Source organism: Aethalodelphis obliquidens, unplaced genomic scaffold (genome assembly GCF_003676395.1).
Source record: "Aethalodelphis obliquidens isolate GAN/ISIS:26980383/991018 unplaced genomic scaffold, ASM367639v1 scaffold7, whole genome shotgun sequence".
Taxonomy (NCBI): domain Eukaryota; kingdom Metazoa; phylum Chordata; class Mammalia; order Artiodactyla; family Delphinidae; genus Aethalodelphis; species Aethalodelphis obliquidens.
This window is the reverse complement of record NW_020837951.1, coordinates 39,840,293-39,854,800: the sequence shown is the minus strand read 5'-3', so window position 1 is coordinate 39,854,800 and position 14,508 is coordinate 39,840,293. Positions and strand designations below refer to the sequence as shown.

The following is a 14,508-nucleotide window of genomic DNA, read 5'->3' as shown; positions in this document are numbered from 1 at the left end:
GTACTGTGCCTGGGTCTAAAACCTGACTGGAATTTTCCATAGATGTGTGATACTGGAGATGGGTTTGCAGCTGCACTTGCCAAATCACCTTTGCAAAGCACAGTAGGTCACAGCCAGAGGAGCAAAGGCTGCTCTGCTCTTTCTCAAGCAGAAAAGGATTTTAGACGTGCCAAGTTCTCTCCCAGAAAGGATGGGGATAGCAGATTATGAATTAGTGATTAGTACAATATCTGTGATCCCTCGGCTAATTTCCATCTTGAAGCTGCGGTATAAAGACTCAGGTGTTGGGTGATGAGCCACAATCCCTCTGAACAGGTGCTTAATCAGGACTGGTTAGGATGAATTCAGGCCTGGGCATCTGGCATCTGGTACCAGCCCTTTTTCTGGCAGGTTGCCTTTAGACATGTCCCTGACACCTTTGCATCTGTAGCTTTTCGTGTTGTTGTCTGGTTGTTTAAATATGTAAAATGGTGATAACACTCCTTGATGGCATATTCTGTGTTAAAAAACCTTTCATTACTCAGCACACATCAAACAGTAAATGCTTTCTCTTAGTAAACCTGCATAACAATTTTCTAAACTCTTCTGCTCTGGGCAAGAGTCATAAATACATGAGGCAAACAAAGTGAAAGAGGAGACAGTATGTAGAGTTTTATTCAGTTGGGTCTTGATACCTAAGTGTGACTCTTAACCAAGGATTATGCAGTAGTTAAGGACACAGATTAAAGTTGTTTAGAGTGTGTCCTAAAGTTTCACTGCCAGAATTTAAATCTCTACTCTGGAAATTGTAGACCTGAGACAGATTACTTGCATAAATTTCATTTCCTGCATCTGAGAAAGATAATAGTATCTACCTTGTAGTAGACTGAATAATACCTTTGCCCCCAAATGTCCACATTTTAATCCCCAGAACCTGTGAATGTCACCTTAAATGGCAGAAGGGACTTTGCCAATGGATTTAAAGTAAGGGTCTTGAGATGGGGAGATTCTCCTGGATTACCTGGATGGGCCCAAATGTAACCACTGGTGTTCTCAGAAGAGAGAGGCAGAGGGAGGTTTTACTCCAAAGAGAATGTGATGATGAAGTTGGGGTTGGATTGATATGGCCAGAAGTCAAGGAGTGCTGGCAAGGAAGCAGATTCTCCCTTAGAGCCTCTAGAAGGTGGATGGACGGCCTTGTCAACTCCTGGTTCCAGCCCAGGGAAACTGGTTTTGGACCACTGTCTTCCAGTACCATAAGAAAATAAGTGTATTTTGTTTTAAGCAAGCACATTTGTAGTAATTTGTTACAGCAGCCATAGGGAACTAATGCGTACCTCATAGGAACTATTTCTCCAATTAAAATGTGTGACTGGAAACACCGTTAGTGGCATGTCTGACACACAGTAGGTATGCTACCGCATGTCGTTCTTGGAAACTGAAGCCTTGGTTTTGAGGGATCATCAAAACCAGTACAGTGGTTGCCATGTTTCTCCTTGTTCATCCTGGTGACAAACCTGTAGAGAGAGCTCCATCCTTTCCCACAGGACGCCCACCCCTAGTACTTACAGGGAAGAGGTTATGTCTCACTTCAGGCACCTTCCTCTTTTCATTTCTACTTTTTTTTCTTTTTTCATTAATCGTCATCCAACTGGCCTATCTAAATTTTAAAGAAAACAAAACCATTTCTCGGTGGATTCAAATACTACCCCAAGTTAATACTCCAACCAAGTTCTTGTTGTTCCAGGTCTCATCACCAGAAATTTCTGAGCCGAAATCCTCTCTAGTTTCTAGGATCACTCATTTTCTCATTTCTCCCTTCTCCTTTTAGTTCAGAGTCTTGTCAACTTAGTTCCTTCTCTAAACACAACTTATAATATGGTGACACAGCAAAGTGATGAAAGTCTAGACGGTCTGGTTTTAATCCTGGGTTTTTGCCACCTACTTATTGTGGGACATTAGACAAGCTATTCAACCTCTCTGGGCCTCAGTGTCCCCCCAAAAAGGCGAATATTATGTATAATACCTACCTATAGTGTTGCCATTATGAGGATTAAGTGAGTTAATATTTGCTAAGCACTTAGAATAGTACTTGTTACAGTCTTAGCACTACAGTTGTGCTTATAAATAATAATAAATGCAATTCCAAGCATGTAACTTACTCAACTTTCTGTCATAACTGAGATATTTATTTGGTGAAATCAATAAAATCGTGTTTCAAGGAAACTGAAAAGTATTTTTGAGCGATTGTCCACATGGCTAGCTTAGATATTTCACCACAGTCATTGTTTCCAAGTTTCTATACAATAGCCTGGGCGAGTCCTGTAGCAAACTAGAAATTGACGGAGCTCGTGTTTTGAACCCTTTATCTCAATGTCCCCCCCAACCCCAACCAATCCCCATATCTATAGACATAACCTTTCATTTGTCCTCCATTCTTCTGAAAACCTACTTCTAAGAAAGTCTCTGATCTCCAACTTAGCGTGAATTTAAGACAAAAGTACTATTTGCCTCAGAGAGACAACTTTTCAAGAGTGGTTTTGTTGGGTTTGGTTTTTCTGTCTCTCCCAGCCCCTCAGCCTTGGACTAATCCAGGAGATCCCTATTACAGCTCTAACACTTAGCACCTGTGGGATTCTCCGAGCCTCAGTTTTCCTACCTGGGAGGGGCATCTGAGAACCATCTGGATTTCAACCAGTACTCCAGGTAATTCTGAGGTAGGTAGTCTTTATTCCATATTGAGCCAAATACTGGTCTAGGCCTTCAGTGAGATCTCACCAAGGGCCTCACGTATCTCGTAAGATTAAACATTTTGTATGGCACTTCAGGCCAAAACTCTGGTTAGTAACAAGCAGGGTGTTTTCCCTGCATATGTCTCTCAAGAATTAGAGAAAGTTCTGGTCCTGGAACTGCTGAGAGGACCACGCCCAGCTCTGTCTCAGGTAAAGTATGAACCGCTAGTCAGGCAGCCTCACTACATCATATCACCCTGGGTTCACGGCAGCGACTGGCTCAGGGAGGGCCTGGGCAGTCTCATAACGCTCAAGGGCTGTTTCTAGATCTCTAAAAAGAAAATATTTAGGACAAGAAAGACATGTATCCGTGAGTCTGAAATTCTCAAATCTTCCCCAAGCCACCTTCTAATTCTTGAGAGACATATGCAGGGAAAACACCCTGCTTATTACTAATCAGAGTGAGGCCCCCCTTGGAGAGATCTCACTGAAGGCCTAGAGCAGTATTTGGCTCGATATGGAATAAGGACTACCTGCCTCAGAATAACCTGGAGTGCCGGCTGAAATCGAGTTGGTTAGCTCTCCCACAAAGCAGGGAAATTAGGGTGATGGGGCCAGAATTATGCACTTTCCATAATTAGTAATTAGTCATTATTTCCGGCCTAGCCTAAAAGCAATTCGGTCCCCTTTCTTTTAGGATCTTATCCTTACTTTGGTCTCACAGCTTCCAAACTGAGTAGGGGAGGGACAAGCGTTCTGGCAAAGGATTGGACCCAGCCAAGGAAACAATACTGAATTTGAAAATTTTAAAAATAATTTATTATGGGCAAAGAGTGCAGGGAGAAAAACAGAAGAAGGTGGGTCAGATTTTAGGAAAAGTAATGAAATCTTGTGAGAAGATAATAGTTGAAGTATAAAGCAAACTAACATATAGCATGAGTTTAAATAATTGATAGTAAAGACAGAAGTAGGGGCGTCATACCTAGAGAGAAGAAAATACAATCCTACCATACTCTTGTCCCCAGGACTGAGCAAAACTTAAATAGTTAATATAACTTCTTGGTTTTCCACCCTTAATGTCAACGTGTAGGTAAAACACAGGACACTTTGCTGTGATTGCATAAGAAAATGTAAATGTTATCAGCACTGACAAACGAAACAAACGTGGTATTGACAGGAGGTGAGTTGTACAAGGGGAAAGGAAAGACAGAACTGTGGGTGCACAAATAGTCTCATGCAGAAAGAAAATTATGAGATTAGGGTGAAAGTCGATATGATAAGAAAGTTGATACTATAGCTATATACTATAGCTAATATTTCTTGAGAGCTTCTGCATGTCGGATACTAAAGGCTGCAAATGCCTAATTATTATTTGCATCATCCTGAGCAACTCATGCGATGGGGATCACCCACTTCCTCGTTTCCAGGTGAGGAAACAGAGGCCCAGGAAGGTTATATAAATTACTCAGGATTGCAGAGCTATCTAGTCGAGGAACAAAGCTTCTGAGCCAGGTGGTCCATGTCCAGAACCAGTGCTTTTAGCTCCTATGCTGCCACTTCTCCCATCAATAAAGCTAGCAAAACTACATGAAGTTACAAAAGAGAAGCAGCGTGAGTAATGAAATGAATATGATGTATTGAAAAAGAACAGGGGTGAGTAGTAGTGAGGGTAGGAGTTTAGCTTCCTTCTTCATGTTAGGGTGTTAAAATTTATCTAAAATGGGTAGAGCAGGATACACGTAATGTTTAGAATTATGGGGGTAACATTGAGGTAGCAAAAAGCTGTCTCTGGAGAGGGGAACAGGGGTTAGAAGGGTTGAATTTCAGTATTATTTGAGTTGCTCTCATGTTCATGTATTATTTTCATAAAAAAGAAAAGAATATTTTTCTTTATTTAGAAATAGCTTCAACTGTGTAAATGCATCAAAATGTGAAATTTAAAATTATGTTTAAATCTCTCACACATTTGTTAAATGCTTCCCTTATCAGGATCGTGCCTTTCAGCTTTGAAGGCCATTTTTCAAAAACAAAAAGCCAAGAAGTATAAACTTTTAAAATTAAAAAATTGTCCCTGGTAGTATTGCCAGGCACCACAGAGAGCAGGTGTGGAACTATTAGAAGCAGACTGGATTTCAGCCCTGCTTCTGGGAGGTAGTTCTGACTAGAAAGGGCAGGAGATTCTCTGAAGCCCGGGAGCCGGAGGTTTTTTTTTTTTTTTTTTTTTTTTTGACTTTTGTTTAAACATTTTTATTGGAGTATAATTGCTTTACAATGGTGTGGTACTTTCTGCTGTATAACAAAGTGAATCAGCTATACATATACATATATCCCCGTATCTCCTCCCTCTTGCATCTCCCTCCCTCCCACCCTCCCTATCCCACCCCTCTAGGTGGTCACAAAGCACCGAGCTGATCTCCTGTGCTATGCGGCTGCTTCCCACTAGCTATCTGTTTTGCATTTGGGAGTGTATATATGTCCATGCCACTCTCTCACTTCGCCCCAGCTTCCCCTTCCCCCTCCCCATGTCCTGAAGTCCATTCTCTACATCTGCGTCTTTATTCCTGTCCTGCCCCAGCAATCCCACTACTGGGCATATACCCTGAGAAAACCATAATTCAAAAAGAGTCATGTACCACAATGTTCATTGCGGCTCTAGTTACAATAGCCAGGACATGGAAGCAACCTAAGTGTCCATTAACAGATGAATGGATAAAGAAGATGTGGCACATATATACAATGGAATATTAGTCAGCCATAAAAAGAAACGAAATTGAGTTATTTGTAGTGAGGTGGATGGACCTAGAGTCTGTCATACAGAGTGAAGCAAGTCAGAAAGAGAAAAACAAATACCATATGCTAACACGTATATATGGAATCTAAAAAAAAACAACAAAAAAGCTTCAGGAGCAGGAGTTTTGATCCTCTGGAACCATAACAACTTAGAGTAAATAAGTCAGTCGGCTGGGTGCCTGGAGGAGTCTGGAAGCTTTACTGTGATGGTGTTCTTTGTTTTTACAGGTCTAATCTCATAAATGTTACACTAGGCTCAGTGCTGTGCATTTTTAGGCTGAGTTATATTTTTCCATGTGAGTACTTCATAAAAGTAAGCACTTTTATGGTCCCTTTAAAGAGGGGATCTCCATTTGAATTGTCAAGTGAAAGCATTTGAAGAAATTCATTAAGCATACATATACGTGCAGTATGTCCATCTGTCATAGAAGTATGTTGTCTGTCTTATCTATCTGTCTATCTATATCTACCTGTCTATCCATCTATCCTTATGTATAGAATAATAACAATGGCTTATAAGTCACTTCCCTACATTATTTTATCCTTCCAAAACTCTTGAGAGACAACTAGGCCATAGAAAAAGCACTGAGTTCACTGAAACCCTTGAAGGTTGAATTAACTTTTTGTGATCACACAGTCAATACATGGTGATGCAGGGAATTCAACACACATCTTCTCTGTCCTCCTTTCCCCCTTCCCTCCCTCCCACTTGCTGACTCTATTCCAGCCACATTATTTACTAACTCTTCCCTGAGGACACTGGCATCCTTCCTCTGGGCCTTGCAGAGGTTATTCCCATGATCTGGATGGAATGCTTTTCCCTCAGATGTGTGACTCATCTGCCTCCCTCTAGACTGTTCAAATTCCACCTTCCCAGTAAGACTTATCCTGTCTACCGTTTAAGTTGAAACCCTTTCTTCTCTCTGCCCACAATCTCACCTCACCATATACTGCTTAATCTCCATAGCATTTATTACCAGCTAACCTACCAGATAATGTACATGGGTTTCTGTTCTCCCCTCCAACTGGAAGATAGGCTGCACAGACTCAGGAATTGTGCCATTATTAAACCTAGTGGAGGCCCAGCAGAACTCTAGGGTCAGCCTGAAGTGGGCACAATTATAACTCTTGTGATTTGATATTTTAGCGGTTTAGCTCAGAGCCAAGCCAGTTCTTAAAGAGGGTGTTTTCTGCTATTTTAAGCAGCATGGTAAATTTGAGGTAAACTTAAATTTTCAATAATTACAGAGCAGGTATGAACTCTTCCTTTGTTTCTCCAGACACATGAACCTGGATGCCAAATCCCTCCTCTCCGGGTGGAGTGGGAATGTATGACGCTGACTGGCCTAAGTCTGAATTGAATAAAAAGATGCCCCAAAAGACATTTAAACATTTTCAGAAACTAAAATCATAAAGTGTGGTTCCTTATCACACATCAGGGATTCTCTAGCCTCCAGTGTGGTCCGAGTGGTGAGGGGACAGAGACACATAGAGAGAAGCCAGGGTGAGTCACCCCATCTCTCCCTCCTCTAGACCTTCGTTCCTCCTGATTGTCACTCGCTACACTGAGAACAGATTTCAGGACTCAGCACATGCAGCCATAACGTGTGCCTAATTCCACATCCCAGTCACTGGGACAAAGAATTTGGGGGCCTTAAGTCTGGCTCACACATCACCGCTCACATATGTCAGTTCTTCCTCTACAGCTGAGTCAGTGAGTAAAGACACATAAACAGAAGCAGATTAATACGAACAAGATTTTATTGACATATATATATGGGTGTATATATATATGTATATATATTTATGTATATGTATATATATACATAAAGCTGGGAAAGAGAAAGGCCCATTGAGGCAAATGCATAGGGGGAGAGGAAGCATCTGAAAGCAGCAGTGGGCATCTTGCCAGTTCCAAGTCTAGGCAAAACTGGCCGGGGGCTTGGGTCGACCAAGTTAACAGTCAAGCCAGGGATGGCACAGTGGATGGTACAGGCAGCTCTCTTCCATTCTCCTAACTGGAACTTCTCAAGTCTGGTGTAGTTCTGAAGTAGACTCATATGCTCCTCACCCTCCAACACGCACACGCCCCCCACACACCACACACACACTCACACCCCACACACACACACTCACACACACCACACACCCCACACACACACACACCACACTCACACACACACCCCACACACACACCACACACACACACACCACACACACCACACACACACACACACACACACGCACTCTTGCACACCCCTGAGATGTGGTCCTGCGGCTTGCTGTAGGAAGAGAGGAGGTCAAGGTTCCCTTAAAGGGGCCGAACCGCTTTCCAGTGAGGTGAAGTCCATTCATGGTTACACACAGTTTGCAGAATAAGATCTGCTCTTCATTTGTTGAGTTTCTTCATAGAAGAGAAGAATTACCTGGTGGCTCCTATGAAGCCCTGGGCAGGTTATGAGGCTGCCAGACTCCTATGAGCACAGGCACAGCTGCCCTGACCGGGAGCCTCCAAACACAGTGCTGGCTCGTCTAAGTCGGGGGTGTCCTGACTTGGGTGCCCCAGTGTTCTTCCTGAGAGTAGAGGTTCCTCTCTAAATATGGATGGTGCTGTCCCCCATGCCCCCCACCCCGTTCTCTGCACAGATGGGTTCCAAGTCTGATGGCAGTTAATACACAGGGCCTCCCAGCACCAGTGAGATGCTGTTCCCTCCATCTGCACCACCTGTGTATTGGCCAGGTGGGTCCCAGTTGTTAGTGGGAATACCAGGTCCTCCAATCATGAGAATCGTGTTGTTCCATCCTATACAACCACCACCTGCATCGTAGGCAGGGGGGCCCCTTGTGTTTGGAAATAAGGTAGAACTAGAAGTGTGTTGAAGCCCATGGGTGGTACCCACACTTGCAACTCCAGCAGATGTGGGGAGCTCTGATGGAAGGTGGACACTGACACGTCCCTTGACAGAGATTTCTTCTCCTTGGTGATGGAACTCTTAAATGTAGGTTTTCTATGTCCAGATGGGCCCTGGGTACAATGATGGAAAGTGGCCTCCAATCGTGGGGATGGTGGTGTCCCCTGCCATCACCGTACCACCTGTATTCAGCCCAGGTAGGCCCCATGTATTTGGATTTAAGGTGGAATCAGGTATGTTCCCAAATGCTGAGATGGTGCCTGCCCCTCCTACTGCAGCAGCCTTGCTGTGGTCAGGTAGATGGCAGGTTATCTGGCCCAAAGTAGGAACAGAAGTGGTGCTGGGTGCCCCACTTAGTTCTGCCCCAAAGTTAAGTGGTCTGGATGCCTCTGAATGAGTGAGGCCTGGGGCTGACACACTGACTCCAAGGCTCCCACCGGCCATAGGGGCTGCAGGTCCCATGAACAGTGGGCCTGGTGTGGTATTGGCAAAGAGCGAGCTACTGTCCCCAGTACTGGGCATCCTGGTGGCAACTCCAAAGCCAGTAGCAATGGATACAGCCCTGGGGAGAATGCCTGGGTTGTCGCCAAAGGCCGGCTGCGTGTTGATGGTGGTGGCGAATAGGGAAGCTGGCAAAGCTGACTGCATGATGCTGACTCGCGGTGGCTGGGCTGCAGGAGAGGTTAGGACTTTACCTTGTGCTGGAGCTGCTGGGTTTCCCAATAGAAAATAATCGTTAGGCCTCTGCCCATCATTGGCCCCCAGTGTGGCCTGAGCCGGGAGACCTGGGTCCAAGAGAAGCTTCAAGTGTTTGTCTGTTGGCCGACGTTGCAGGAAAATGAGTCGAGGCATGGGCTGACGCATTGCTACCACTGGGTGGTGTGTTCTCAGAACTAGGAGCAGCCGTGTGAAATGGGTATTGGTCCTACCTGGAGACAGGGGCAGACTGGAGAATGACAGCATAAGAAGGAGGTGTGGGGTCCATAGCTTCGGTGTCAGAGGTGCTGCCTGCTGAAGCACCGATGACAGCCGAAGCCATAAATGAGGGGCTGGGGAAAACAGGAGCACCAGGGAGAGAGGCTCTCTGCTGCCCATCAGAGGTCCCAAATATGGGCTGAGGGTTGGTTTGAGGGCCAAAGGGATTGTTGAAATTTGGGGTGGCGCAGGGGACCATCGGCACAGGTGGGGTGATGGACACTGGTACCCCTGAAGGGTGCCTCTGCTCCACCCTGAAACCTGGGGGAGACCTAAAAGTGACAGCTTGGGGAAGGGCAGGAGTGTCCATGTCAGTGACATCAGGATCTACAGTAGGCTGGAAGGTCAGACTTCCAGGTGCCATGACCATGCTGGTGGAAGGGATTGCCATAGAAGTCATAGGCTGCCCAGTTAAAACAGGGGGATTGATGGTAGGGACTGGAAGAGGGTAGGTAAGTGTAAAGGAGGGGTAGAATCTACACAAATGGGTGTTGGGGGTTCCTTTTCACAGGACGGTGGCTGGAAGGAGAAAGCTGGGATGCTAGGAGGTGTGGGGAGGTCAGAAGTAAGAGGTGTTGTGGCTATGACTGAATAAAAAGGGCCTTCATTCTTCTTTAGTGGAATTCCCAAAATGGGATCAGAAGCTGAAACAGGAAGAGAATCAGCAGCACTGGCAACTTAGGGACTGTGTCTCTTGTTTCCTGATCAATATTGGGTGTCGGGGAAGGTGGAGGGACAGACAGGATGGGGGACCTGGAATATAGGTTGGCTGAGTCGGTGGTAGTAGCAGGGACCTCCAAAGGGTGAATGGTCAGGGACAGGGAGTCTGCATTCTGTGAGGCAGGTGGGGAGAGAGAAGGGGCAGGCTGAGGGGCACTGCAGTCTTCCTTGACCTTCCTTATATTATTCAGGATCTTGATCCGCTGACACTCAGTGTTCTTCTCCAAGGTGCCTGGGTTTTTGGCAAGAGCTAAGCACGGAAGCTTAGGAGCAGGGGGCAGCTCACCTTGATCCCATGTCAGTGGCAGGGTCGACCTCAGCCCCGGCAGCAGCAAAAAAAGCGTCAGGGGAATGTTCCGCTTGCAGGGCCTACGGCTGGTAGATACCAGGGAAGCGGAGCTTCTTGATGGGATGTCTGAAGATTTCTCACGCTGCGGCTCCTTCCCAGACATCAGTGAGCGTGGCGAGCTGGGCCGGTGGTCTTCACTCAGCACTTCTTTTGTTGGTCTCTCCAGCAGCAGGAAGCAGCGTGCGGTTGGGGCAGAGAACACCATGGCATGGGACTCAGGCTTCCAAGGAGGCAGGACATCTCCAGGATCTCCATCTGAGCGGATGACATGGCTTTCTGAGGAGGAGCTCATTGGAGACATCTGGGCATTCTCACTCAAGTTGTCTTCTGGGTGCTCGGGAAGGAGGTCCAGAGGCTCAGGATCGCACTCGAGGGAAGTGAGGACTCCACGGGTCTCCTGGGGCCTAGATCCCCATTGCTACGGTGGCCCTTCCGATCGTCCTCTCCTTCAGTCTTTGTGTGATCCTCCATCTTTGCCATGCCTCTTTGGGGCTCTTCTTGGACCTTCACCTCACTCTCCTTTGGGCAAGGAAGTGGGAGATGACTGGATGCTACCGGCTTCCTAACCTTGACTAGCTTGCTCAGGTGGTGAACGCAGGAGGGTAAATTTGCCCCCCAGTGGAGGACTCTTGATGATTCCCGAGTGGCTGAACATCATGGAATTATGAGCAGACAGCACGGACTTCTTTGGCGAGTCCCTCCAGTTCACCAAGGGAAGAATCCGCAGACGGGAGTATCTGGCCTGCTGAATGGGATACTGCCTTTTTGGTGCAATGTAAAAGCCAGACGATGAAGGCACTCGATCTCAGTGGGACAGTCTGCGACCAGGGCAGAAGACAGGCGCTGGAGCAGCGGGGTGATCCCGGTCGGATGTGGCAGCCTCCCGGGAGAGCAAAACCAGCAGGTGACAGCCCACCGGGGCCCCACAGCAGGGCCAGCAACGGGGCCAGCGCGGCAGAGCCAGGTAGGAAACTTACAAAGTAAATTGCCCCTGTAGAAGGGTTGTACGCCAAGCGATCCGAGAATAGAGTGTGAAACTGGGAGAGCTTCTCCCTAGCTTCTGCCTCCTCTCGAGGTCTAGCACTCACTGGACGCTGGATGGATCAGTCTGGCGCTTGTTATGTGTCCATTGTATTGTCACAGAGAAAGGGCGGGTGGGGTGGGAGGTGGGGTGGGGGGTGCACGCAAGCCCAGCCCGTGGAGAAACCCCGGCCCAAGGGCAAAGGGCGGGACCCCGAGCCTGACCCCTTCTGGACTTTCTAGTGTCTGGGGCTTCTCGCTGTGGGTGGCAGGTGTTTGGCACCAGATGGGCCACCATGCGGAGACTGTTTAGCAATGTGGAAGCCTTCTCCGCCAGAGCTCACCCTGCCTTGGCACGGCTCTGCAGGCCCCTTAGCCCTGGGTATGTGTCGGCCAGCCCTTCCCCACCAAGGGGCCCAGAGGCCAGAACCTGCTCAGAGCTGAGTGCAGGAGGCACCCAGAGCTTGCCAGGCTGTGACCCGCCTCCTCTGGGGACCTCCCCAGCTTCTCTGAGAGGCCTGGAGACAGGAGCGCCTTCTCCAGGGCTGCTGAGCTGCCAGCATCACCATGAGCCAGGTGGTGAAGGTTTCTGAGCAGGGGATGCAGAGCCCTGCCCCGACTGGATGCTGCCACGATGTCCCTTCCTGGCAGATAGGTTCTTTCTTCACTTCTTTTTCGAAATTTGGTAAAAGAACATTTAAACCTTCGACTGTTCTTCAGGGAATACAGATGGTAGTGGCTTAGCCGGGATTTGAACCAAGCCTGTGTGATTCCAGAGCTCGTGCTCTGGACTCTGGTGCCTCCTTATCGTATATGCTTCATGTGTTACTATATATTTTTTTTCTTGTAGTCCTTATGGTACTTAGCCCTAAGTGCCATACCTGCAGTGAACACATACACTGCCCTGTAGGAGGTGTTCTTTTGTTCAATTCATGTATTGGTCATCCAACACACTGGGTTCTAGTCTCAGAAGATAAAGGTCAGGGACCACCAGTTGTCAGCATAGCACCACCCCACATTTCTAATTGAGGCTCGCAGCCCAGATTTTCCCTTTGGTCTAGTTTGAAGGATCCAGATATGTACAGATTATATTCTAGATAAATCATGGGCTATCCTGAGAGAAATTCACCAGTGAATTATTCCGTATGGATTAGAAGCCAGTTTCTCTGGCCTTCCTGGAGTATATCCAGTAAGGCATCTCATTCGTGTCTAGAAAGCAAATATATCATTTATTGCAGCTTCATCATGGAGCGATGTGTTGGTTTAAAGTACGATCAACACAATTTGGTCATTGTGAGTATGCCAGCTGGGCCCACTCTTTACTATCCATATGTAACTGTAGAGATTCTTATGCCCAAGAGAGGAGACATACCCTTGGGTGTCTAGGACAAGGGAAACGTGTTGTTTTTCATGAGCTGGAAGCTTCAGCATGGCAGGAAAGAATTGAAAAATCCTGGTCTACACATCACTGTACCTTGTTCGAATCTTGTTTCTGTGGCTTGCTTCACTGGAGTGTTTTCTCTCTCCTGGGGCTGACATTGTGTGTTATATATCAGGCACGTGACATGTAGAAGTTTCAGAACCCAGAATCATACAGATCAGTAAAAATTTATTTATATATTTTTGTTTAAAATCTATTTAAAATAACACTGGGCATAATTCATATATTCCAAAAGTAGTTTGACCCTCTGCTCATGAGATTCTTTTTATGGTATGTCACAGCAAATTTGGACTTCCATCCCCAATAAACTTTGAGGTTGGAGGACACAAAAGATTTTGCTCAGACCTAAATTCTGTCTGAAAAAAAGGGTAACTATTATAAGCCCTTTCTAACCTCTCCAGGAGCAGAAATGATTTACAGCTGTGGCATTTAACCATAATTCCTTGATCTCATTTGAGAAGAGTTCAGTAAGAAACAACCTCTTGATTTCTGTTTGTTTTGTTTGTTCCCTGTGTTCTTGTCTTGCTTACCAACAATCCATTGTAATTCATGAGTTAGTATGGCAGTAGGCTGAGTGTTCCCTGGAGCTCATTAAATGAACTTTTTTCCCTAAAGTGAATTTTGTCTCCTTGTTTTCAGCCCCTCTTCTTTCCTCTGCCCTGTACTATAACCAGAGCTCATCAAAAGCGGACTGGCTTTGTGCAGACCCTACTTAGGGTAATCTTTTCTTAATTATTTTATTCATCGCTCCGCCATTTCATTGTTTGCCTTCTCGAAATGTGTTGAAATCTTTCTGTGGTTGATGGCTTCCACAATGTCTTGGCTTTTATTGGTTTATTAATTTTGGTATTTCTACACTTTGATTTAAATATGGTTTCAGGAGGAACACAAAGTGAATATGTTTCCTAGTCTGCCATCTTGAGCTGAAACTCCGTGTTGATTTTAGCATCCAGTGTTCCCATGGAAAAAAACCCATCCTTGGCATTAATAGATGTAACACTCAAGATGGCAGCTTTTCTTGAGCAATCACTAAGGATTTAATAACTATCTCATTGAGTTGATTTGAGGGTTAAATTAGGTAATGAACACGAAAATGCTTTGTAAGGTTTAAAAATCTATAAAAATGTTTTTTGTTATTATTTGATTTGTTGCTATTTCAACTTTAGCTGACAGTTGTTTATGACTTTGCTTATGTGAGAAAATGCCTTCTGGTTTATTGTTTTGAAAGCCACATTATATTTTTCAATAACTCAATGGAAATGGCATCATTTGTAAAGGTTAAGGGTGAAGGCATAAAAGTTTCTTGACACCTATTACTTTACGATGTTTTCAGGAATTAATTTACTCACGTATTCCTCTTCCAAATTTTGTTGAGGACCTACTACCAGCCAGATACCTTACATCAGGTGTTGGAAAGCATTTTCTGGATTTTAAATATCTTAGGCTTGTGGGCCACATGCAGTTTCTGTAGCTTCTCCTCCTCTTTCTTCTTCAACAACCTTTCTAAACGTGAGAACCATTATTAGCTCACAGTCCCACAGATCCAGGCTGAGACCCTGATTTGATTTGTGGCCATTATTTGCCGATTCC

The 14,508-nt window shown here is 45.7% G+C and overlaps 1 protein-coding gene across 1 annotated transcript; it reads right to left on the bottom strand.

The window, feature by feature from the left end:
• Positions 1 to 8,509: 8,509 nt before the first annotated feature.
• On the bottom strand, positions 8,510 to 11,112 carry LOC113620173 (nuclear pore-associated protein 1). The gene is given in 6 exon segments (XM_027105958.1): positions 8,510 to 9,299; positions 9,343 to 9,791; positions 9,869 to 10,000; positions 10,060 to 10,784; positions 10,880 to 11,030; positions 11,032 to 11,112. Coding segments are annotated over 6 exon segments (2,328 nt in total).
• Between the last annotated feature and the right edge of the window lie 3,396 nt (positions 11,113 to 14,508).